Source organism: Beta vulgaris, chromosome 7 (genome assembly GCF_026745355.1).
Source record: "Beta vulgaris subsp. vulgaris cultivar EL10 chromosome 7, EL10.2, whole genome shotgun sequence".
In the NCBI taxonomy this organism is placed as follows: Eukaryota; Viridiplantae; Streptophyta; class Magnoliopsida; order Caryophyllales; family Amaranthaceae; genus Beta; species Beta vulgaris.
Genome location: NC_079208.1, coordinates 8,421,086 through 8,444,774, shown reverse-complemented (window position 1 = coordinate 8,444,774; position 23,689 = coordinate 8,421,086). Strand labels below are relative to the sequence as shown.

General features: G+C 35.8%; 1 protein-coding gene across 4 annotated transcripts; it reads right to left on the bottom strand.

Moving 5' to 3' along the window:
- Nucleotides 1-454: 454 nt before the first annotated feature.
- LOC104898599 (vacuolar protein-sorting-associated protein 33 homolog) lies at nucleotides 455-20,594 on the bottom strand. Of its 4 annotated transcripts, XM_048647756.2 has the most exons (24): nucleotides 20,298-20,588; nucleotides 20,141-20,214; nucleotides 19,971-20,010; nucleotides 19,771-19,851; nucleotides 18,494-18,688; nucleotides 18,146-18,256; nucleotides 17,993-18,058; nucleotides 16,235-16,342; nucleotides 16,072-16,113; nucleotides 15,445-15,501; nucleotides 13,085-13,179; nucleotides 11,040-11,091; nucleotides 10,874-10,930; nucleotides 10,161-10,223; nucleotides 9,962-10,068; nucleotides 9,171-9,293; nucleotides 8,948-9,029; nucleotides 8,789-8,859; nucleotides 3,428-3,508; nucleotides 2,302-2,359; nucleotides 2,152-2,213; nucleotides 1,433-1,526; nucleotides 757-876; nucleotides 455-703 (listed from the first exon to the last, which is right to left on the bottom strand). In XM_048647756.2, the coding sequence occupies exons 2-23, from the start codon at nucleotides 20,191-20,193 to the stop codon at nucleotides 787-789; spliced, it is 1,788 nt and encodes a 595-aa protein (XP_048503713.1). In that variant the 5' UTR covers nucleotides 20,194-20,214; nucleotides 20,298-20,588; the 3' UTR covers nucleotides 455-703; nucleotides 757-786. The 4 variants fall into 4 exon arrangements, 3 of the variants coding, with proteins under 3 accessions (XP_048503713.1, XP_010683998.1, XP_057246948.1); XM_010685696.4 differs by having other exon boundaries at nucleotides 455-876; XM_057390965.1 differs by having other exon boundaries at nucleotides 455-876; nucleotides 20,141-20,588.
- Between the last annotated feature and the right edge of the window lie 3,095 nt (nucleotides 20,595-23,689).

Here is a 23,689-nt window from a genome sequence, read left to right as displayed (position 1 = left end):
ACATAATAATATGCACAAGAAACGTCAAGAGACTATATGAAACTATCAATGTCAAGAGACGATATTATCTCTTACATGTACTTAATATGCACATTGGATGTTAATCTTGCTCTTTACTATTGATATGATAAGTACCATATTGTTTGTACTCTCGTGGAAGATTATAATGAATTTTGATCCTAACCAGGATTGAAAGAGGTATATTAGGAATTGGATTGCGAATCGTAGGATTCCCAAGTGTCATGCCATCTTCTGCAATATTGTCTACCTCTCTCGAATAACATATTTCTTCCATTCTACTATTATTGCAACATCTCCTTTAACACACTTTTTAAGAAAGCCATGTAAAAAGGAGAGATAAAGATCGATAAAAACTAGGAATCATGCGATAGAAAAGAGAAAGAGATAAATATAAAGTGAGACCTGTATAATAAAAGAGTATAGAGATAACATATTACCAATTAGGATTTCAATAAAAGAAATATTGTAATTATACAAGAACAGAGAAAGTATAAATTAGTAATAGTACAGTAGTGACCCAAACAAATCATGTTTGATGAAGCGGCTAACTGAACCCAATTTCAGATCGCACATTGGAAATGGTACAGAAACGAAGAAAATCAATTCTGGATTTGAATTAACACCATTTACACAAAACCAAAGGTTTAGGATAGTATTCAACAAAATCTACAAACATACAAAAATTGAAGCATCACAAGGGAGCAGTTTTCTCAAATAACTGACTTGTAGCGCATTTCTGCCTGCTTCATGAAAACAGAAAACAACTCAAGAGAGCTTTGCCACGAATGGATCTAGTAAAGTCTGGCCATTAACTACCTTTGTTGTAGCAATCAATATATCATATCCCATCAGTTCCTGTGAGTAATAAATTGCAATTAGAGAGGGTGAACTAGGAAACTTAGACAAAATCAGAACGGCAGGGCCGCAGGGGTAAGAATCTACAGCTCCGTGGAAGCAGTTGATATTAGTGATTGCTATTGAAAGCCGACCTAACGGCCTTCTTCCACCGGGCACAGATACACAATATATAGAAAGAGTACGTGCACAAATGCGTGCACACATAAATGGAAGCACACAAAAAGTTGGATAGTAAAATCTTAAACAGTTAGATCACTATCTTATGATTGAAGCATGATGGGGATCATGATATTATAGAAGTTCATAGGTTTTTGTCAAAGTTAGATGCAGATGTGAATAACAGCTCTCCACTCCACCTGTGCATTCAGTGAAGACAGTACATGTACTGTAGTGATAGGTAATATAGTTGACTGGAAAGGAAATTGGGATTATTCACTCCTAGTAGTAGAAGTTAACATACATATGAATTATAGGTGCATATGCCTACTAAGTTAACTAAAGATTGACAGCTCAAATTATGTCCACCAACAGTAATTAAATCATTTGCACAAACCTGAGAACTGAGAAAGCGGAGCGCAGATATCTCAGCGAATGTCACCCCACCAATAAAGACAACCAGTACCAGTGACCGTCTACCAGCAGTCGCTCTAATACATAGGAAACCACACAAAGCAGAGACGTCAGTAAAGCATCACTATAGAATAGTGAGAATTCAAGAAACGGAAGAGAATGTACAAAAAAGATTCACGACTATTTCTGATACTTATTTTCCAACACTTCACAGCATAGTATCTGAAAGGAATTAAATCACAAAATAGTTGCTTACTACCTCCATTTCACAATACATGCACCATTTTCCTCTTTTGGATGTTTCACAATACATGCACCATTTCCTCTTTTGGATGTTTCACAATACATGCACCATTTCCTCTTTGGGATGTTTCACAATACATCCTCTCCTATAGAACATAATCACATGGGTTTAAAAAGCAATTACAACACTCTCTTTCCTCACCCTTGGTTTGTGTGCCATATAGAAATGGTGCATGTATTGTGAAACGGAGGTAGTATATGTTTATCAAAGAAGCATGGTGAAGATAAAATCAGCTCATTGTATTTCAAACGGACTCAATCCTGAGATCCACATGGTAATGAAGAGAATAAAAGATCATATTATAAAACAAAGAAAGTAAGAATAATATGACTTGTATATTCCCCTCGGAAAAAAAGGACTTATATATTAAGATTTTGTAGCTAGTAAAGAGCATATACTTGTCAGCATTAGCTGATCCTCCTGATAGTGACTCCAATGATGAACCACGTAATAGTGCCCCCTAAAGCCAACAAAAAAAAATTAAGGATCAGTTAACCAAGTAAAAAAGGTTGGATTTGTATACACATTTGGGGATAAGAAATGCTCACTCTTTTAGTCTCAAAGTGTGGTCCAGGTAGTAGCTTTAAAATTTCTTCGATGGAACGCCTATGAAATCATTTGTAGAATCAGCACCACAATGCCAAAGAAAAAAAGATCTTCAGAATCATAATCAGCAAAATTATAAATGTCACCCTTCCATACAGATGCAAAACAGCATATTGAGAGACCAAAGAATTTGAATATACAAGAGGAGAAATGCTAAAAGCATATGATAAGGAAAGCAGTTTTCCCAAGCCCCCAACATAAAGGTCCCCAAAGGTTCTTAGATAAACAGAATGCGAAAGACTTAGCATCTAAGGAAAAAAGCAGGGACCTAAGCCGACAAAAATAGAGATATGAGGCGCATGGTTAAATCAGTCAGAAATTTTGAACTGTACTGCAATAATGACAGAGACCTATCACCTCAATAAATATTTGAGCAACGTCCATGAGCTTACTTAACACAAGCCAAAAGGTGGAGTAGACAAAGATGTGGAGACCAAGGAGCACACAAATCATTGCTCCTGGTGACCTGATCTCAGACAACCCAACTCGCAGGAATAAGCAAAACTAGGATGGAGAAATAGATGAACACAACGTACACCACCAATGGCGTAGATAGATACATAAAGACCTAAGGTGTTTGAACAATAACTCAACAACTTGACTGGTATCTACACTCAAACGGGTTCATATTTATAGACCAGGAGTGATGCATTATTTCAAGTGCCTATAGTTGATAATCTTTTACTTTACAACAACTTATGACCTACAAAGCCATTCATGTTAGTATTTTGTTAAGGCCAATCTTTCTTTCCATGCTATCGCTCCAGCTCTGGTGTCCCTAAGTCATGCAAGGTTACTGAAACAATGAGTTTGTTGATTTGTTATATGCAACAGACACATAGGTATCACCTAATGAAGAATGATTCAAGCAAAAAAGTCTAATAGCAATCAGTGAGTATCCATGCATCCTAAAAACATCATACAAAACACATTTGAGATGTATTGGTGCCCAGAAAAATAGAAGAAAAGTATACAAAGTCAAACTAAACGGGACACACTAAATTTATAATAGAAACAAGTCTAAGTAACTTTGGCGGTCTATCAGAACTCAGAGCCAGTTTTTCTTACCATCCAGATCTGATGCATTGCTGGATCAGACGTACACTAAGTGGTGCATATCCAGAGAAGACATAAGATATATCATTGGGGCTGTCATAAACCATACCAAAAAGAACAGTCAGCATAGCAACAATAGAGGTGATATATAGAGTACTCAAAAAACAAAGAGAAAGAAAGCAGTATTAGTAGCAAAGAAGCCGCACAAAGAGATACTAATTACTAACATCCCCAGTCATAAAGAACAATCTTATCACCAAGATCATGAATGAAAGCTACATTTAAGACTCTTCTAGCCCACAAAAGGTTCATAAACCTAATTTATCATAATGCGAGAGGGTTGCAGGAAACAAATAAACACACCAGACCTAATTGCACTATGCTTTTGGAAGAGTAAAAAGATTGACTTCCCTTAGCCTTCCCCTTACAAGCAACAACTTGACTAAAACAGTTAGTGTTACATATTTTCCTTTTCTGCCAGGAACAACTTCATTAACAAATGAGAAAAAAAGATGAGATGAAGAGGAGCAAGAGAACTTCTCAAAAAAATAAAAGGAAGGACGTCTACTGAAGCTCTTCAGATTTGTCACTGAGAAGAATGACACTGTTACTTCAGGAAAATGGGTGCTCACCTATTTTTTGATCAGGAAAGCGGCAGATACCAGGGGTAGAAACTATTGATTTAAAACACTGGAGTTTGCTAAGTGGAAACATAAAATAGAGTCTGACATCTGCCCTGTGGTGGATGTTTGGAAGGAACTGTGCATATAAGCTTTGATATAAGGCCCCAATAAACTACATCAGTAACTCTGACAGTCGTAAGGCTTTGAAATTCCTTGTGCACAAGTAGCTTCCAGCATGCACGATGTACCTTTCTGTCTCTCACATGGAATCGGTAAAATTAAATTCTCTATGAGGGGGCGGGGGGATGATGGAGTAATATCTAGTCTTATTTTTCCGAAGTTATGACTAAGCAATGGTTGTGTCCCTCTTAACAGAAAGCAACTCCTGGGAATTCAATATTTCAATCTCTCTCTCGCTTAAGCTCTATCCTATTGTAAGGACACAAAAGGGGGAGGCCCTCTCCTATTATATAATTTTAAGGAGATCACTGATTAATAAGAAGCCCCCTTCATAATTTAGTATGAAATTATATAACAATTTCCTACTTTTTGAGATGGTATAACTTGCTACTTTGGATATTCTTTAATCTTTCCCACTTGAGGAAAGCACATGAGAAAAGTCAAAGCTTAGAAATGGAAAGATCAATTTCTTTTTTGTAGGCATGATTTTATTCGCCTACGCGATGTGAGGGCGTATTTGACTACCTAATTGAAAGGTTTTATTAAAAATCGTTTTAAAGCACCAACAAGTCTTTCAAAAAAGACTCGTAAACCTAATTGGATATTTGGAAAATTTACGAACTTATCCAATGTAGATTTCCCCGTCATGACTTCATAGTTGGTCTTTCAACCAAAAATTTAGTCAGGGTGAGGGTACGAATAAGATCAGAAATCAAATTCACCTATTGCTGGCCTCTATGATTCATAACAAGTTTTCTGCAAATTCAAAACCAAACAATATATTTTAGCACCTTAAAAAAGATTAGTCTAGGTTGGGTCATTAAGTACATAAAAGACTACTTTTTAGTAATACGTTATTAAGCAATCATAATACTGGGTTCCTAACATGTCACAGTCGGGGGATGCTCGCAGTGATGCTGAGGAGGTAGGCGATAGAATACTTTGGAAAACCAATTGATGGACTCTGGATTACTATCTAGAGAACCACATTTTCATCGCTCACTTACCAGTTGTGTGAGTTTTTGCAACACGTCTTGTGTTTTTTTTATAATTAAGCCATTTAGGTGCTCAATTGATTTGAGTTGTATTTGAAAGTTGATGCCTTGACGGCGAATTACTTGAGCACCTAAATGGCTAACAAAAAAAAGACGTTTAGCAAAAACTTGCAGAACTGGTAAGCGGATGATGAGAAATGTGGCTCTCCAAATAGCAATGCAGCTGATGTCCACCCACCTAGTGGCTTTCCAAAGTCATCTATACTTGGTCGCTTGAATACCACCTACCTCCTCCGCATCACTACGAACATCGTCCGACGACAACATGCTAGGAACACAATAATATGATTATTTAATAACATGTCATTAAAAAAGTAGTCTTTTATGTATTTAATAAACCAACCAAAACTACGCTTTTTTAAGGTGCTGAAAATTATTGTTTGTTTTTTTAATGGAAAATTCTATATGGTGGCCTCCTACTTTCAGTTTTTCTATTTGCTGGCAAGCCAAAAAAAGAATTATACCAAATGACATCCTATTTTAATTAATTATACTTAGTGACCCTAATTCACTCAAAACTTGGTTAACCACCTAATTAAAGGTGAATTACTAACTTACCCCTAGGTTAATTATCTAGTTAAAAAAAAACCCTTTTTTCTCGTCATCTTAGAATATAGACGGACTTAATGCCTTATCAAAATCCAGCTCCCACAATTCTTAATCACAACGAAAGAAGATGGCAACAAAATTTTAATGAAGTGAAGATATGACATAGCTACAGAGTGTCTGACTTTGCATTTTCATATCTTGACATCGTTCACCCTATGACCTAAAGGCAATGACGAAAAAGCAAGTCCACTTTAGGGTATTCTTCTGGTGTTTCCTAGCTATATGCAGATTACGTCAATCTAAAGCGAATTCCCATGTACGCACAATATAATGCTTCTTAATTATTTATGGAGCACGTAAACTACTAGTCTGCATAAATAAGTACTCCGAAGGAAGCTTCAATTCAATTTCTGTACTGATGCTTATTTTCCGGACGATGACAGAATTTTGGCGCCTTCGCGGGCACTGGACTTTTGCTCTCCTACTAAGTACTCGATTATGCCGGTGTATCCAGGTTGGTTGCATTTTTCAATTTTCTCTCGCCTAACATTTGGTTGCCAATTTGGAGTGCTCCACCACCGCTGCATACAGTTGTAACTTGTAAAGTAGCAGGAGAACTGGGAGAATGCGAACCGGGAGACGAAGAGCGAGAAGAGGGCTAAGATGTTGGGAGACCTGAATACCTGATATTCTCATTTCTCAGCAGTTCTGCTAAGTATGGTCATGATTCATGAATCATCAATTTTGTTGTTTACATTGTTACTGCTAGGAAATACCCGAAAATGGAATTGTTTTGCCATTATTCTGCTACTTATCATCATACTGATTGCCGTGCTCTCTTTACAGCAATTAAAAAAAATAACTTTTGCGTCATTATGCGCCTTTGGTCATTGGGTGAAGGATGACAAGATATAGAAATCGATCTCAAAATCTTCACTTCATTATAATTTTGTCGCCATCTTCTTTCATTGTGATTAAGAATTGTGGGAGCTGAATTTTGATCAGGCATTAAGTCAATCTTTATTCTAAGATGAGGAGAAAAAGGTTTTTTTAAACTAGATAATTAACCTAGGGGTAAATTAGTAATTCACATGTAATAAGTTGGTTAACAAGGTTTCAAGTGGATTCGGGTCACTAAGTATAATTTCTTAAACTAGGATGTCACTTGGTATAATTCATTTTTTGGTCTGGCACCAAATAGAAAAACTGAAAGTAGGAGGCCACCAAGTAGAATTTTCCTTTTTTAATTGCATAAAACTTGCTATGAATTGTATTATGTAAAGGTCACCTATGTGCAAATTTGATTCCTAATCTTATTCATACCCTCGACCCCGAACTCAATTTTTGGTTCAATGACCAACTAGTCATGACGAAGAAATCTTCATTGGATAAGTATCAAAGTTGTCCCTAAGTTTCCCAAATATCCAATTAGGTTTATGAGTGTTCCTTTAAAGACTTGTTGGCGAAGTCAAAACCTTTTTTAATAAAACCCTTCAATGAGGTAGTCAAATATGCGTTCACACCGCTTCGGCGAGGAAAAGCACGCCTACACTTTCCCACTTGATATAATTGTAGTCCCAAATTGCCCTAATTTTTCCGTTGGGTCCTACAACTTTTTCTCCATGCTCAGCACCAATTGAAAACAAAGAAAAGAAAGAATAAACTACTTTAGCATATATAGATAGAATCTCCCAAAAGCTCATGTATATCTTAGATGCTTGGTTCTGATTTGAACCAAAGCTTCTATAAACTTTTATACCACAAACGCATGACAAGTTCACCATAAGTCTGGTTTTTGAATCAGTAAAATTCTCTAACAGGGACTTGTGATATTCATTCTTCTGACACGAGCCCATGAAAGTTTATCTCATAGTTAGCTTCCTTGTTCATATGAGGAGCAACAAGATGATCAATTTACACAGAATTTTCAATAGCAAGTAGTAACCTCTTTCTCTCTTCCCAGTCTATGTAATTTTCTCCGCTCATCAAATGTGCACAAAAAGAGAAGGATATATTACCCCTTGAAACTTACATCTCATTAGAACCCTTGGTTGAGAACTGAGAAGCTCAAAGAATAATTCGGTGTCCATGTGCCATACTAGAAGGCTGGATCTGTACACCTCTGCTGTACCTTAGATTTATAGCCTTGGGTGGCAAATGTTTCTGGGAACAGGTTTAGACTCCAAATTCCACTCTTCTGTTTCTTTCAAACTACAATTGAAATGAAGGTTTCAATATGTGTCATGGATTTTAAGCAGCTTGGGGTAAACTCAATGTTAAAAGAATAAGCTGCGAATACCAAATAAAGCTCTTTCTCCCAGTTTAACAGCTGTGCTATGGCTGACAGACAAGCAGAGTCAAATACGCACAACAAGCTTGTAACTTTCTGTTATATAGAAGGTTGTTCGAGGATGTGACGTTCAATCAAATTAGGGTATGTTTGGTATACATTAAGAAAGGAAAAGGAATCAAGACAGAGAGTGCTCTTATTTTTGTTAGGTTCACACAAGGAGTGAAAATAAATTCATTTCTGTGTTTGTTCTCAGATATTACACGGAGGGATTGTAAACCCTCTAACCTTTCCTCGCTACCTCAGCAACAATCAACCACCACAATTTCTCTCACAAACAAGTCACCAATGCCGTCCAACTTATCTCCCAACACCACATTTCTCTGTAGAGTCTAGTCTCTCTCCACCTCCTACAACCCAAACCTTGCATTACATATTAATGAGGTTTTCCCCCAGCAGAAATTATATATGAAGAAATGAACTTTGAAGCAGACTACATATGATGAAAAGACTTCTCAGACAATCATGAAAGTAAAATTAATAGATATTTGACCATCAGCATGTGAATTTCCAGCATAATTTCTGCAAACTAAAATCCACACCACCTTACATGGTAACCAGTTGAAAAACTCTCATCTTAACAGCATATATGGTTAACAGGTATTAGGGTGCATACTTGGCTGTATCAGTATCTTCAACTACAAGACGCATAGCTCGTTTGACAGTCAGCCAGTTGCTTCTAAGTTCCTGTCATGATCAACGAGCATATAATAAACAACCAGTAACCATGATATGAGTAAATATCACTGCAATCAGCTATACAGATAGGCCGAACCTGTTTTCTGAAAAACCCTGCCTTTTCCAAATTATTCAGTGTGGCCATATGCTCAAATCCATAGCTATGAAGTATCTCTCTCCTTTAACAAGCACATGTACCGTATAACACTCAGTAAATAGGAAGATTTACAGAGTATTTTCAAAAAAGCATAGCTATGATATGTCTGACAGAAAATTCATAAAAGAAGGAAAGAAATAAATCAGATATCAGGTATAGATACCTCAAATAGTCAAAATGTCTCTTGGGCAATCCTGAATTTGTAACAGAAAACAAGATGAGAAGCCGAAGGACACTAACAAGAGGTTCCTGCTTGTGAATCATTTCTTCGATATACTCAAAACATCTGCAAATATTATAATAAGCAATGGTTGCATAATCTGAATGCATTCTTTGCATAACTAGCTGAACCATGCACAAGAATCCTTGACCAAACTTTAACCAAACACATAATACATCTACCAACAGCAGTGGAATCAATATCAAGCCCGCCCACCCATATTTCTGGCTAGAGCATCTTCATAAAAAATTAAAAAAAACTCTGGAAACACCATATTCAGTCCCAAACAGGCAGATTTCAATAGTATCTAAACATCCACTGGTAAGTACAGGACTCAGTGCAAGACTCCACTTAAGTTTGATCTTTGAACAGATCCTTTCGAAATTAGTACCGTAGAGGATATAAACTTATCATATACAGTTAAGCAGACATAAAATTCAGTCCTACGTCCCAGCAAATTGCTACTTAAATCTAATTTTATCATTCATCTAAAACAGACAAACAATCTCAACCACCAGCACCAACTCTGCAAGCTCTGTCAACCCTGCTAATTGTTTTTATTGACCGGACCTTATCACTCACTAATCAGACCACATAGTCTAGAATCAATCAAATTCCCTGTTCCCTGGGGGAAACCTACTCAATGGCCAATGCTCTTGACTTAACAGTAGAAGTAATTCACATTATTTTTCTAAGCTTCTAATACGTCATCTATATAAGATACGAGAACATACATGTCATAACTCTCAGATTCCACAACGGTGTGTTCCATATCAAGACGCCCAAGAAATGATGGCTTGGATGTCAATGTGGACAAATGTTGAGCAAGATTTATGTGCCTCTAGACCAAAAAGAAAGACAAGTCAGACTCTAAAACTTGGTTGCATTTAACCAATTAGAAAGTTCTGAAATTTCGCTCAAGAAATCACTTACAGTCATCTCTGGCAGAGAGTTAAGCTTTTTCACAAAGTCCTTCAATTCAGATACCGTTTGACTCTGCAGTTGTTTTGACAAATGCCATTAGGTTTGCAATGGATATCTAGGTGCTTGCCGTTAAAACGGAATGTAGTTTCAACATTTTTATTATTAAGTAGAATGGCCTATCATATAACCATCGTAACTTTTTCCGATGCAAGATGCCAAGTAAAATGCACTAAGGCTCATCTACAGCTTGTGTCTATCTTTCGGAGTAAGAGGGCCCAAATCTTTTAGAGTCTTCACCTAGAATAAATTTTGAGAATTTGAGCTTCAAATTTAATGCTAAGAGTGACTAAGCAGGGGTAGTGGCTTGTCACTTAGACATTGAAATCCTAGGGATATACTCTTAAACAAGACTTAAGATGGAAAGGAGCGCTCTTAAACTAGCACTTCCTCAACTTCCAATTATTATCAAAACATAATCACTAATACGCATGACTCCCTCTCCAAAGTTCATGTACAATTGAGTTAATTTGCATAACCTTTGCACGAGTGGACATATGCCCGCCCTTATCAAACTCATAATTGACAGACTCCACATTTCTGAGTCACATTTAACCAAAAGACAAAAGATGCAGAACTGCAAAAACCTTCCGCTTGTGATAAAATAATCCACTACATTGATTCAAACTACAAATCAAAGATAGGTTTCGCAGTAGATAACTTACAGTAGTTGTTATGTCAGTATAATCTTGTTTCATTGATGTCGCTTTTTGGCGTAGGACCTGAAATTAATATTGCATAGAACAGCTCAGAAGAACCACAAAAAAGAAAAAAAAAATTGACCAATTATTTGGTCGAAAAATTAGAAAAGTAATCAGAACAGTAGACAACCTGGACAACAACTTCAAAATTGAGGTCCCGAGTCTCCTTAAAGAGCTTATCACTGAAAAGGCAAAATATAAAAAACAGGTGATATAGCCTTGAATAGGTCTACTCAATGTGAAATATATGTGACAAATACCTTTAATGTAACAGAATGAACACATAAAGGTAGTTTATAAACTCTATAACAGATTAGATAGGAAGAAAATGTCTTTTGCAGCATCCGACAACACTGCTAAATATGTTTGATCGAGTAGGCAATAGGACCAACTAGCCCCTGCCCCACAGTCATACGGAAGTGAACCAAATAAGAGAAAAGCAAGCTTGCTCTTCACTAGCTATAGATTTATTTCCCTCGTTGCTAATTTGCCATCACAACAATAAAAAAAATATTTGAAATTGATCTTTTGCAACATTATTGATTAGGATAGTAAGAGGCTATGGAGAACCTCCTCCTACTAATAGACCAATAACTGAAAATTCCAGATGGTTTGGACATACAAGTTTTGAAGATATAAAATTCTTTTACTATAACTATAATGCAACAGCCGTACAACTATTATGATTTATAAAAAAAGATACGTAAGGTCCCTGAACTACAGGTTGACATCTAATCATATAAATGATTCAACTAGTCAAAAAACAATGCTATGTTTCTAATTTATCTGTGTTATTAAGGTTTGTCCCAACCTTGATTATTCAATTGGTATCAAGAATAGGGTACAATGATTCTGGCTCTTCTAATTGCTGTTTTTTGTATGCATTCAATGATTCTCATGGTAGACAATAGCTTGGCAAGATCTTAAGAGGATTGCTCAAAGTGTGAATGGTCCTTGGATGATTGTTGGAGATTTCAACTGTGTTATGAAGACTGATGAAAAAATTGGGTCTGTCTGTGAGGACTCAGGAAACTGCTGATTTGCAGAGATGTATGTTGCAATGTGGTATGAGTTATCTTTCTAGCTCTGAATGCTTGTTCACTTGGAAGCTGAGATACCCTAGTGCTATGGCTCATTTCATGCCAGAGGGGAGTTTTGACCATAGTCCAACCGTTGTCAATGTCTATCCTCAGATTGAACCAGGAAAGCAACCTTTTATATATTTTATCATGTGGAGTAAGGCTGCTAATTTTAATTCTCTCATTACAGAGTGTTAGGGAACTGAGGTGACTGGTAGTCCTATGTTCAGAGAGTTAAGTGTTGTGGGTTTTTGTGAAATGCATGCTGCTGACTCAAAAGCTTACAAGGACCTCATCCAGTGTCACCATGCCCTGCAGGCAAATCCTAGTAGTCTAATGCTTAGTGCTGCTGAATTGGAAGCATCTGCTATATACAGGGATGCTCGTAAGCTCTATTTGTCATTTTTCTTCTCAGAAGGCTAAGCTAAGCTGGTGTAAGGAGGGGGGGATGAAAATTATAGCTGTTGAGCTATTAATGAGTAGAAGTCATTGAGAACTAATGCTCATTCAACGAATATTATTAACTGACGTATATTGACTAAGTCATTATAATCATTAAGAGGAATTCATTGACAGATAATGCTAATATCGACTTATATTACTTCCTCTTTTTTTACTACTTGGAACATCAAAGTTAGGCACGCGGTTAAACGAAGAGATGAGACATGGTAAATGGACAAATTTGTAAATATTAACTAAACCCCCAGTTAGATGGAAGGTTTGGGTTATCAAGATTAAAATTATAAAAATAATTTGTCAATTTACCATCTCTAATCTCTTTCTTCAACAGCGTGCCCAGCTTTAACGTTCCAAGTATATAAGAAAGGGAGGAAGTATTTCATAAACAACAAACTGCTGCCACTTTCCCTTTTTTCTTTTCTTTTTCTTAATCAAGGGAGAAAAAGAATGTTGTTGAAACTTGAACGTATTAGTAATTTAGTACGTGCAAGTAGGAGAGAATGTGCTCTCTTCTTTAAAGAAGAAAACATAGTATGAATCCAGCAATCTAATAGAATACTCCAACAAGTTATCTGGATGGGGAAAATAGAAGTGGTATGTGCTTCAAGATATATTTACAAGCATCTATTATACTTACCTTGAATTTAGTGGTACTTTAACCTTTTTCCCCTCCTGCTGAACACCCATAATAGATGCATCAACCTCCACAGCCCCGTTATTCACATGTAGAAACTGCATTTGTCCAACACTTACAGAGGTTAAAGTAACAAATAAGGTAGTTGGTTCATTGCATGAGACAGATGTTTTATAAGCTTTATAGTAAGCTAGATGAAATTATTGGTTAATTGCAACTGCCTTTTCTGAAATAATTCAGTCAACCCCACAGAAATAAACAATATCTGAGTGAAGTTGGCCTTTTTTGGGGGTGGGAGAATAAAGGGTAGTTCTTCCCTTCTTTATTTGCACGATGAATCTACTTGTGTGACTTTTTGACAAATTTGATGTTTTGTGAGGTTGTTAATGCTACTTTTGATTGGGAAATCTCTGCATTTGGCCAGTGATCCATATAATTATTTATTTTCCATGTTGAGACTAAAATTAATGAACCATCTTGCTCACTGTTCTCGGTACCTTCAAAGATAATTCATTGCTTTTCAGTTTCTATATCTTTTTCTCTGTTTTTTTTTTTTTGGGGGGGGGGGGGTGTTAGGTATTAATGAGGACATCTATTAGAAAAACACCTAGAAAGAAGGATTACAGGTCAGAACTATACAATGGCCTTGAGCTATAGCATCACGTAACAATTTATCTACAAAATCATTAAAACTTAATTGTGACTCACAACCTAGTACTTGGATCTAACTATACAATAGACTAGAAATAAAGGAATTCTACCTATTAACAAGTGCATGTTCAACCCTATAAACTCTGCCAGTTTCTTTCTTCCAAAGTACAACGCCAAATTTCTGATGAAACCATCCTCCACACTTCATCATCCTTCACTTCCAACCCACAAGAACATCTTTTAGCAAAACAAGGTTCATAGAACTCATGCCAAACAAGGCTAAGATATGAGCCAATGACTAATAATCATAGTTTGTAAGAAAAAATCCTTCTCCTAAGAATATACTCTATTGGCCATTGGGATCTTCTCCTCAACTTTACCCAAAAAAAAAAAAGAACGCTTTAGGAAGAGCTTTCATCTTCCAAGTTCCAATAGCAGAGAAGAGGAGAGAAATAATTCTTTCATGGAAGATACAAAATTTCATACAAAAAAGGAGCCATTATTAAACTGTCACCAGAAGTCAAAATACCTTCTCATTCCCCCGAAAATCGACCTTCTCAAAAGAAAGCCATTCCAGATGCCTTGAGACTAATCTTATGTTCTCTTCACCTGAAATAAGATGATTTCGTCTGAATATCTATGAAGTTCTAGTACTGTCTGGATTGATGGTTCTAGTGCGATCTAGTCTGACTTTCTTCTTCTAACTAAACTTTGACGGTATGTTTACTCCGATATATAAGAAAAACAAAATCATGTGGGATCATGCACTGTTTGTTCCAATTTTAATAAACAAAATATTTAAATTTTCATGGTTCCTTTAATATGTAAATAAAGATATTTTGTATTAAGATCATATAATAAGATGATCTAGACTGATGAAGTCTAAATCTCCTGATTCTAACAAGAATAAGTAATAAGTTTCTGAAAATAACGAGAAGAGAACATAGCGTAAAGCTTCTCCCTAAACTTCAAGAAATTTCAAAAATTAAATTTTTCTATGCTTTTCATTATCATTCCATGCTAACACTTCTTTCATAGTAGCTTCCTTCAGTATGAAAATCCTAAATAAATATGTTCTTTTGAGCCTTCAAGGGCTGATCCCTGCACCAGATATCCCAAAATTTGAATCACTATTTACCTTCATTAACTCTCCAAAGATAGTTTTGTTTATGCCTACTCATGAGAAGAAGAGACTTGATTCACCTTCCTAAATCCTAGCCAGCAAGCCTCTCTACACCTTATTTAGTTTGATGGCATTCTTTCATGATGCCTCGTCTTCATTTACATCTCCAAAGCAACAATGTGTTGAACTTCATTGAATTCAGTTTTAAAGGCATTCAAAAGGCAGTCCACTAGGAAGTACTGAAACTCTATCTGTCTTGGTATTTTATTCTTATCCCCACCCCCTTCCCCCAACGACCAATAAAAGTTCCATTTTATCTATTTTTAAGAAAAAATATATATCAAGAACCAAGATGTAGTGAGTCCCAACATTGGCATTTTACAAGTCCCACAATATGGTGTTGACTTGTAACCATGTAGCTTCCTAGCAATTATACATGGTATAATAACTAGAAAACTGCATATGGAGAAGGTAATTTATGCAGTTCCACGGAGACTAAAGTTGGAATATGAATCCGTGGAAGACAAAGAATACAATGTGGAAGCCTTTGGATTATTAAGATGTAATCCTATATGCTGCATTCTCTTACCTCATCCACCAAGCCTTCATATGTTAGCTGAGAACACATAGGAGTTACCATGTCCACCTGCAAAGAAAAAATTATCAGTCCTACCATCAGATAGATCAACTTGACAAAGCTCATTCAGTAACATTGAAAACCTATTTTTATTTTCCCTGAGCAACAAAGGGTAATTTGTAGAATTTCCATCAATCACTAAAGCAAGAGAGCATGCATTCTGTATATCCTGTCCTAAAGTTGAAGTCTCACATAGGCTACACCCATAGTATGAAAATGCAGTTTTGGTCACGGTCGCGGTAATGGTCACGGTGATGCGGTTGTCGTACCGCTAAATATCGGCTTAAAGCATGAGATATCCCTATAACCTGCCTAAAATGCTGTTTTTTTACATCTTTACAATGCGGGTAATATCGGTTCAATAGTTTTGAAAACCTTTAAGACACGGGCGATACAATACGATGCGGCCTTGTTTTGACACCATGTCTACACCACTACAGTCCACAAAAATAAGTTTCTTATCCATCAAAAGGGGGAAAAAGAATTCAAAGAGACTAAGCAGGGTTGGAAATTTATATGACCCAGACCTAGACACCTAGTTCAATAACACATCAAATGTAAGGAAATTCAAATGCTTACCTCTCTGTCTAGCAAGATCACTGTACTTATCTCTGGCACCACCTGAATTGATATGATTGAAGTGCAGAAAAAATGTGAATAAATCACTTGGTCAAAAAACTGAATACCATTTTCATATAGACTACAAGCTTAGAAATATATTTAAAAGGTAAAGCTCATTTACATCAGCTACGTTGACTGGGTCTTCTATCTGCATCCGATCCAGGATCTCTGCAACACGAAGTGAAGCCTTGCCTTTTGCCCTCAGATTTGGTATCACACCAAATGAAAACTAACACACGTCGAATACAAATGGGTTCAGAAATAGATAGAAAAACCAAGAGAATCACTTTTAACGACAAAGTCATCAAGGAGAGATTGGTTCGATGTATTTTCACATCATACTTCTCATTACACATCATGCTAGCTAAAGGATAGAGGACATTGATGCACCTAAAAGTGATTGTTTTCTATCAATGAACCTAACTAAGTGACTAAGTCACTCAAACCTGAGGACAAGAATCTGATATGGGTGAGGAAAATGATGCTCAGACATGGATACGAGTGCTGGATTCAGGTATTGATCAATGAGTTGAGGATGAGAAATACTAAAATTAATGACACAGAAACACATCTAAAAACTGCACGATCTGAACATGGACTCATTGACAAGGAAATTCAAAATAGAAAACGTATTTATTTCTGAAAATTAAATAAGTTATTTCTAGGCTTTCTATCAATGAACTTAAGTGACTACATCTAAAAGCTGCCCACGATCTGAACTTGTTAGAAGAAAAATTTTGATTAATAAATATGGGAAAATAATGAAGAGAGGAAACTAGACCTTCCCCAATAACAGAAATATGTACTAACGAGAGAATTTCAAGCACATATTACAACCCATAAAGACATTTAAGCCTAAAAGCAAGTGTCAATTGGTCAAAGAAGCTCAATCATTTCCAATGCCTGAATGATTCCTATAACCTCAAAAAAAAGAAGGTGAATTCCCAAAACAAAGCTAGGTACCTTACAAACTTAGAACTAGGACTAGATAGACACTGTGCTGTATTTTTCTCAAAAAAATAAATAATGGGTGCAGTAGTCTCCAACTCTCCATGAGTAAAAGACAACACAAACATTAGGCAAACATTATCTTCTTGTAAGCCTACAACTAAACTGAAAAAAAGTAACAAAAATTTGAGATATAAGAGCTGGAAAAAATAACACTAATGATTCCAATATAACTGCTGTCAACATGAGACAGGTGACAGGTCACTTTTTTTTAGGTCATTTGTTCCTGTACATAGTTTCCCATTTCTCAAATTTTCCTATCAATATAATAATAAAAGTCATAAGCTTTGAGACTCTATATGACCATGACAATAAAAAGATAGAACTTACATTATCTTCTATTAAGCCACACCAACTTAATGAAGTCCAATTGCCAATAAAGAAAAAGTGATTTTTTTACAAGAACCACAGCCATGCATATCCTGCTAGCAGTTGTTTAAATTTACTAATTGAAAACCACCATTCTTTTTTCCTTGTGGGTAACTGGAATTCTAGGTTTGCATACCTCAAAAGCCGCTTTAGAGTTTCAACTTCCAATAACACAAAAAAACCAGAAGGCAGAGTGATAACGTCTACAGCATCTACTATTACTCCGGTAAAAAAAAGAAAGAAAAATCTTCACCCACCCAGACGAATTGCTCAGGATAATATTTCCAAGAATTTCATGAGTACAATGGCAGACATGCATCAAACATATGTCTATCCTGAATTTACTCGTTTACAAAGTGCTACTCATCCTCACTATGTAGAATATTTTGCCTACATACGGGATCTCTAATTATGCATCACATAACAAAACATAACATTTCCAACCCAATATACAACATACCAATGAAGGCAAAATATAGACTTGATTTGAGATGGAACAAACCTCAAGCTTATGAATGGCTTTTGCAATATGCCAGAGAGAGCTTGTATCAGCATCAACTAGGCACTCCTAGACCACCACAAAGGGAAAGGCTAAAAAAAACATCCAATCTACACCAAAAGATTGTTGTTAGCTTTAGATGAGCAATGCTATTACCTTGTATGCAACGTCAAGTTCAAAAGAAATCACATCCTCATCAAGTGGGACCATGTATAATGGGTATTCTCCGATTGTCAATACATCATGCACTTTTTCCTCTTTCAGTATCTGCGTCCCAAAAAAAATGTGTTAAAGTTGACATTACAACTTCCTACTCAACCAACAAGTTCATAGCTCCTACATTAAAGTAGATTTGCATAGCAAAGCTAGTATCACTGTATTGGTATCTTGAATAAAATGTACAATCTTTTTAAGTCATCCCTGATAAAACCATACCCCAGCTCCCATATCCAAGAAAAATGATTCAGGAAAAAAAAGTTCAGGCATAAGAAAATCAGGAAGTACCTGCTCACATGCCACTGAATGTCGAGGAACAAAGTACAGAAAATAATCCCTTTGTAATCCCTTTGATGTGTTGTCATGAATATGTAAGGAGATATGTTTCATCAATTCAAGTTGATTACACACAAGGTACACTATCTTTGCGCATTCAGTTTGTAGAGGCTCAGGTGACAAATGACGCAACTCTACTCCATGTTCCTATCCCAAAAGCGAATAGATTACATCAGAATCAACACAAGATACATATGCCAACTAACTTCGACTTGACCGATCCGAAAAGTCTGCCTCTTTCCACAAATCTCTTCGTAAATTGAAATACATTTCGCTTGCGTTGAGACGTGAGAGTGAACATTTGCATAACAAAAATACACCATTGGAAGCAAAATTATCACAACAGAAAAGTTATCACATAGACTTTGGAGGGAACAGATCAGGGGCAAAGGAGCAAATTTATCTTACATGTACCTCTATATTGCTGTATACAGGAAAATACAAAATAAGAAAGCAAACCTAATCTCTATTCTTTCTCAAATAAAAAACCACGACAACCTTTCATGTAAAGGGCAGACTTCAGTTACCTTGACTAAACTACTCATCAAAAACCAAATCATTTTATCTTATAGGTGTATGGAGTTCTTAGGTGTATGGAGTTCTTCAGATATTAACCCGCGCATTTAGTAGATTCATGCACCCTTTTGTTGTGCTCATAGTTTGCAGTTTCTCTTCATTTGAGATTCTTAAATAATTACTGTGACCTATGTAAAACTACTCAGCTCAATAAACTACATTGCTACTCCTCATTCCCCTAGACATGTCACCAATTCCCTACTTCAAGTCATTCATTTGACCTGTATACCCAAGTCCTCGTTTAATCAAAACTTGAAACAGACAATTCCAACCTAATGCACCCTTTTGAGACACTCTAACTCCCAGATTTTTCTCTGATCTATGAGACTCATACTTAGCAAGTAGAATTGGAGAAGTGTAACACACACACATTTCCAAGTGTCAAGCGCAGCATTCTATGATAATTTTGTATGTTTACAACCCAAAGTAATGTGTAAGCATGCAAGCTCATGTTGGGGTGTCGAGTATCCAGCACAAGTACTCGAAGTAAAATCAAAAGTCTTGAGTAAATTTTATCTACTACAAAGCAAACCAACAAAGCTTCCTAAAAAGAAGAAATGATAAGCAATACAGGCACTCAGAAATCAGAATAAAACATACAAAATAAAATAAAGTTCAACCCTTTACAGCAGGATAAACAAGAAAAGAGTAACCTTAAGAAGTGCAGTCTGGACAATGAGTGAGATAGAGCCACTGAGCTTCGGATCGATAACAAGACATTTTTTTCCACGAATCTATGGGACATAAGAAATGAAAATAAAGAGTAAACTTATGTCAAAAAGAGGAACTCCATTGAAATAATCAGCATGTGAAAAAACAAAAGAAAACTATAATGTATGCCAAAATAACTCACATTTTTCAGGATAGTTATCAGCTCTTTCTGTGATTGCTCTCTTTTAACAAAGTTTGGAACAAAACAAACAATGTTGAATTAAAATCAACAAACAAAGCCTTATTCTCAACTCCCAACCAATATGATTTGGGGTACTTGTATATGAATTGACAAAAAAATAAGGTACCTACCTGAGAGCATTTAGATTAATGGGAGCATTATCTAAATTAGGAATTTGAGCCATTAATATAAGTGTGTTCTTCTCCTGTAAACCAAAAGTAAACTAAAATAACTGATTTATGAATTGTATATAAATCTCAATTGCGCACAACTTGTCGATTGATTTACCTGGGGGTCGTGGCGTCGCGCGATGTGGGATGGTGGCTGATCGATGAAAATTAGTTAAGTGCATAAGAAGATGATGAAGAGAGTTGTAGGAGTTGAAGAGAGAAAAAGTTTATTCATCATAAACTAATCCCTCATTCAACTGGCAAATGTGAAAATTCGAAATAGAAAGAAAAAGTTCTAGAGATTAAGGGAGAAAGAGTAAGAGAAGTAGATGCAAATGTAACTCGTAAATTGATTGCACATTTTACTGATATAAGTACGGCGTTTTGTTTTCTGATCTTTTTCGATTTTTGGAAACTCTTGTGGTGAGAAGTATTATCTGTGGGCATCCTCCCACCAAGATTTAACTTTGGTATTTTATGTGAGAGATTATAAATCATACCATTGGATCAAAAGGTCCTTGGTATACAAGTAGACGATTTATACACCAAGGCTGCAGACAAAGATACGCCTATACTACAATGTACAATACAATTGCACAGTAAGGTTGATTTTTCACTTATCTACATTATGTTCTCAACATTCCCTCTTGAATAATCATCCATAGACTGATAGAAGTTAGAACGAACTGCCTGGTTAAAGACCTTGAAAGAACTGAGTGGGATAAAAATCTAGACGAAGGAAAAAAGAGTCAAGTGTGTATAATACTCCCCCTGAATTTAACACATATCATAAATGTAACGCATTCCAATTCTGTACACCAATGCTTGAAATCTATTTGCTTTGAGTGATTTGGTGAATAGATCTACAAGATTATGAGATAATTGAATTTCTCGAACATCAATCTTTCCGTCCTTATGGAGATCATGGTTGTAGAAGAGTTTTGGTGATACGTGTTTAATTTGGTCTTGTCTCTTTTCATAAACGCTTCAATTACTTTTGTGATGCTTGCACTATTGTCTTCATATATCACAATTGGATTTTCTGCAATTGATCTCATCCCGCATTCTTCTCGAATGTGAGTAATCATTGACCCGAGCCACACATATTCTCATCCTGCTTCATAAAGAGCTATCAATCCTACATGATTTGAGAATGTAGTTGTCAAGGCTTGTTGTGTTGATTTTTATGATATTGCAGTAACTTCATAAGTAAACAAGTAATCGATCAGTGATTTCGCTTTTTGTGGATCAGATAAGTACCCAGCATCTTCATATCCAATAAGTGATGTGTTTGGCTGTGATTGATAAAACAACTCGAGATCATGTGTTCCCTGGAGATGACGGAATATATATGTTTTTAACTCTATTCCAATGCCTCTTTATTGTCGAGTTATTGTATCTGGCTAACAAGTTTACTAGAAAAGCAATATTTGGTCATGTATGTGTTGTTAGCTAAGTACATTAAAGCACCAATCGCACTTAAGTATGACACTTTAAGACCAAGAATTTTCTTGTTTTCTTCTCGCAGGAAAGGATCATCTTTAATGTTTATAGATCAAACTCTATATCATTGGAAAGCTTAGTGGATGAGCTTTATCCATGTGGAAACTTTTAAGAATTCGTTCTGTATAGTTTGATTGATGAACAAAAATTTCATTCTTCAAGTGCTCAATTTGCAGCCCAAGATAAAATTTTGTATTTTCCAGATCTTTCATCTCAAATTCCTTCACTAAGTACTTGCAGTTATTTCAAGTTTTATAAGGGTTCTATTAATATTCAAGTCATCAACATAAACTGCAATTATGGCAAAACCTGATTGAGATTGTTTGATAAATACACAAGAACTAATTTGGTTATTTTTAGATCCTTCCTTTAGAAGATATTCACTAAGACGATTATACCACATTCTACCAAAATGGTTTTAACCCATATACCAACCTTTTTAATTTTATGGAGAATATTTTTCTCGGTATGTAATTTTCTGGTAATTTTAACCCATCAAGAACTTCCATATAAATATCTACATCCAACGATCCACATTAGTATGCCATCACAACAGTCATTAGCCGCATTTGCAATCTTTTTTAGACTGTTTGACTCACCAGAAACCTTAGAGTTCTCACATCAACTACTGGAAAATATGTCTCATCATAATCAATTCCTAGCATTTGAGAAAATGCTTGTGCAACAAGTCTTGCCTTATACCTAACAGTCTCATTTTTCTCATTTCGTTTTTCTTATAAATGCACATTTATATCCGACTAGCTTCACATCCTTAGGTGTGCGGGTTATTTTGTCAAATACATCACGTTTTTCAAGTGATTTTAGTTCTGCTTGGATTGCTTTCTTTCTATTTTGGCCAATCTTGTCTACCTCAACATTCGTTTACTGTCTTTGGTCCCATATCATTTTATCATATATTATCTCAACTAGGGGTGTTAACGAGTCGAACCGAGACCGAGCCTGGGGTTTGCTCGACTCGGCTCGTTAGAATTTTACTCGAACACGAGCCCAATATCGTGTTTTTTCGAGCTTAAATTTTCTAGTTTAGTTTACCTTAAAACTGAACTTGAGTTAGAAAACTATATTACATATATTCTATAAATAGGTTTAAACTACATAGTTTGAGTTTTTTCACAAGTATTGTGCAAAATTTAATATACCATTTCATTTATTTCCTATAATATTGAAAATAATATTGATAAATCATATTTCGAGCCTGCTAACGAACTTTTTGAATGGAACTTTGCTATGCTCGGCTCTAGAAAATTCGAGTCAAGCTTGAATATTTTGCGAGCTAGCTAGGCTCATTAACACCCCTAATCTCAACCAGTATGGAGTAAGCCAAAATATCATTCAAGACAACATTTTTCCGATTCCACTGTTTCTTTGTGGAAATGTAATTAACCGATGTTTCATTGTTGTTTTGATTTCGCGTTCTTTATCTTTTGAGGCATCTTTATCTTTATCGTCAGATTGGATTTTAATATTTTCAGTTGGAAATGTCATCCTTATTTCTTTTAGTATTTTCCTCATCTTGGAGTTTATTGTTGTCTTTTTCGCTTACGTGCCATAGGTTCATTATCCAATGCCTTATTTACAGTTGGAATTTCAATATCTACAAGGGGCAATTTAATTCTGTTGGTATGTGTGATCTTATCACCTTCTTGATAGGGATGGCAATGTGGCGGGTCTGGGTCGGGTCCATCTGCACCCAGACCCGTTTATTTTTCACAGCCCCAGACCCGTTGGGTCTAGATTTTTCAGACCCATACCCATACCCGCTGGGTCTAGCGGGTCCATGGGTCCTTACTGTGTCCTAAATGGGTCCTTCTTAGTTTTAAATTTTCATCACATTTTCAAATATATGTAATTTAAAATTTTCCCCCAAATATATATAGGTTCTTGTATCCATGGTTAAAGCATTCTCTAAATAAAATTTTAAGAATTAACTGATAAAATATTAAAATGTTACAACTTATAAAGTTACATGTCTCTCATAAAATTTTA

Coding starts and splice junctions, on each gene's coding strand:
- LOC104898599 (XM_057390965.1), bottom strand. CDS start 20,193: ATGGCTCAAATTCCTAATTTAGATAATGCTCCCATTAATCTAAATGCT. Junction 9,294..9,961: donor GAATCTGAGAGTTATGACAT/GTATGTTCTCGT, acceptor TAATATTTGCAG/ATGTTTTGAGTATATCGAAG. Junction 877..1,432: donor TCCGCTTTCTCAGTTCTCAG/GTTTGTGCAAAT, acceptor TATTACTCACAG/GAACTGATGGGATATGATAT.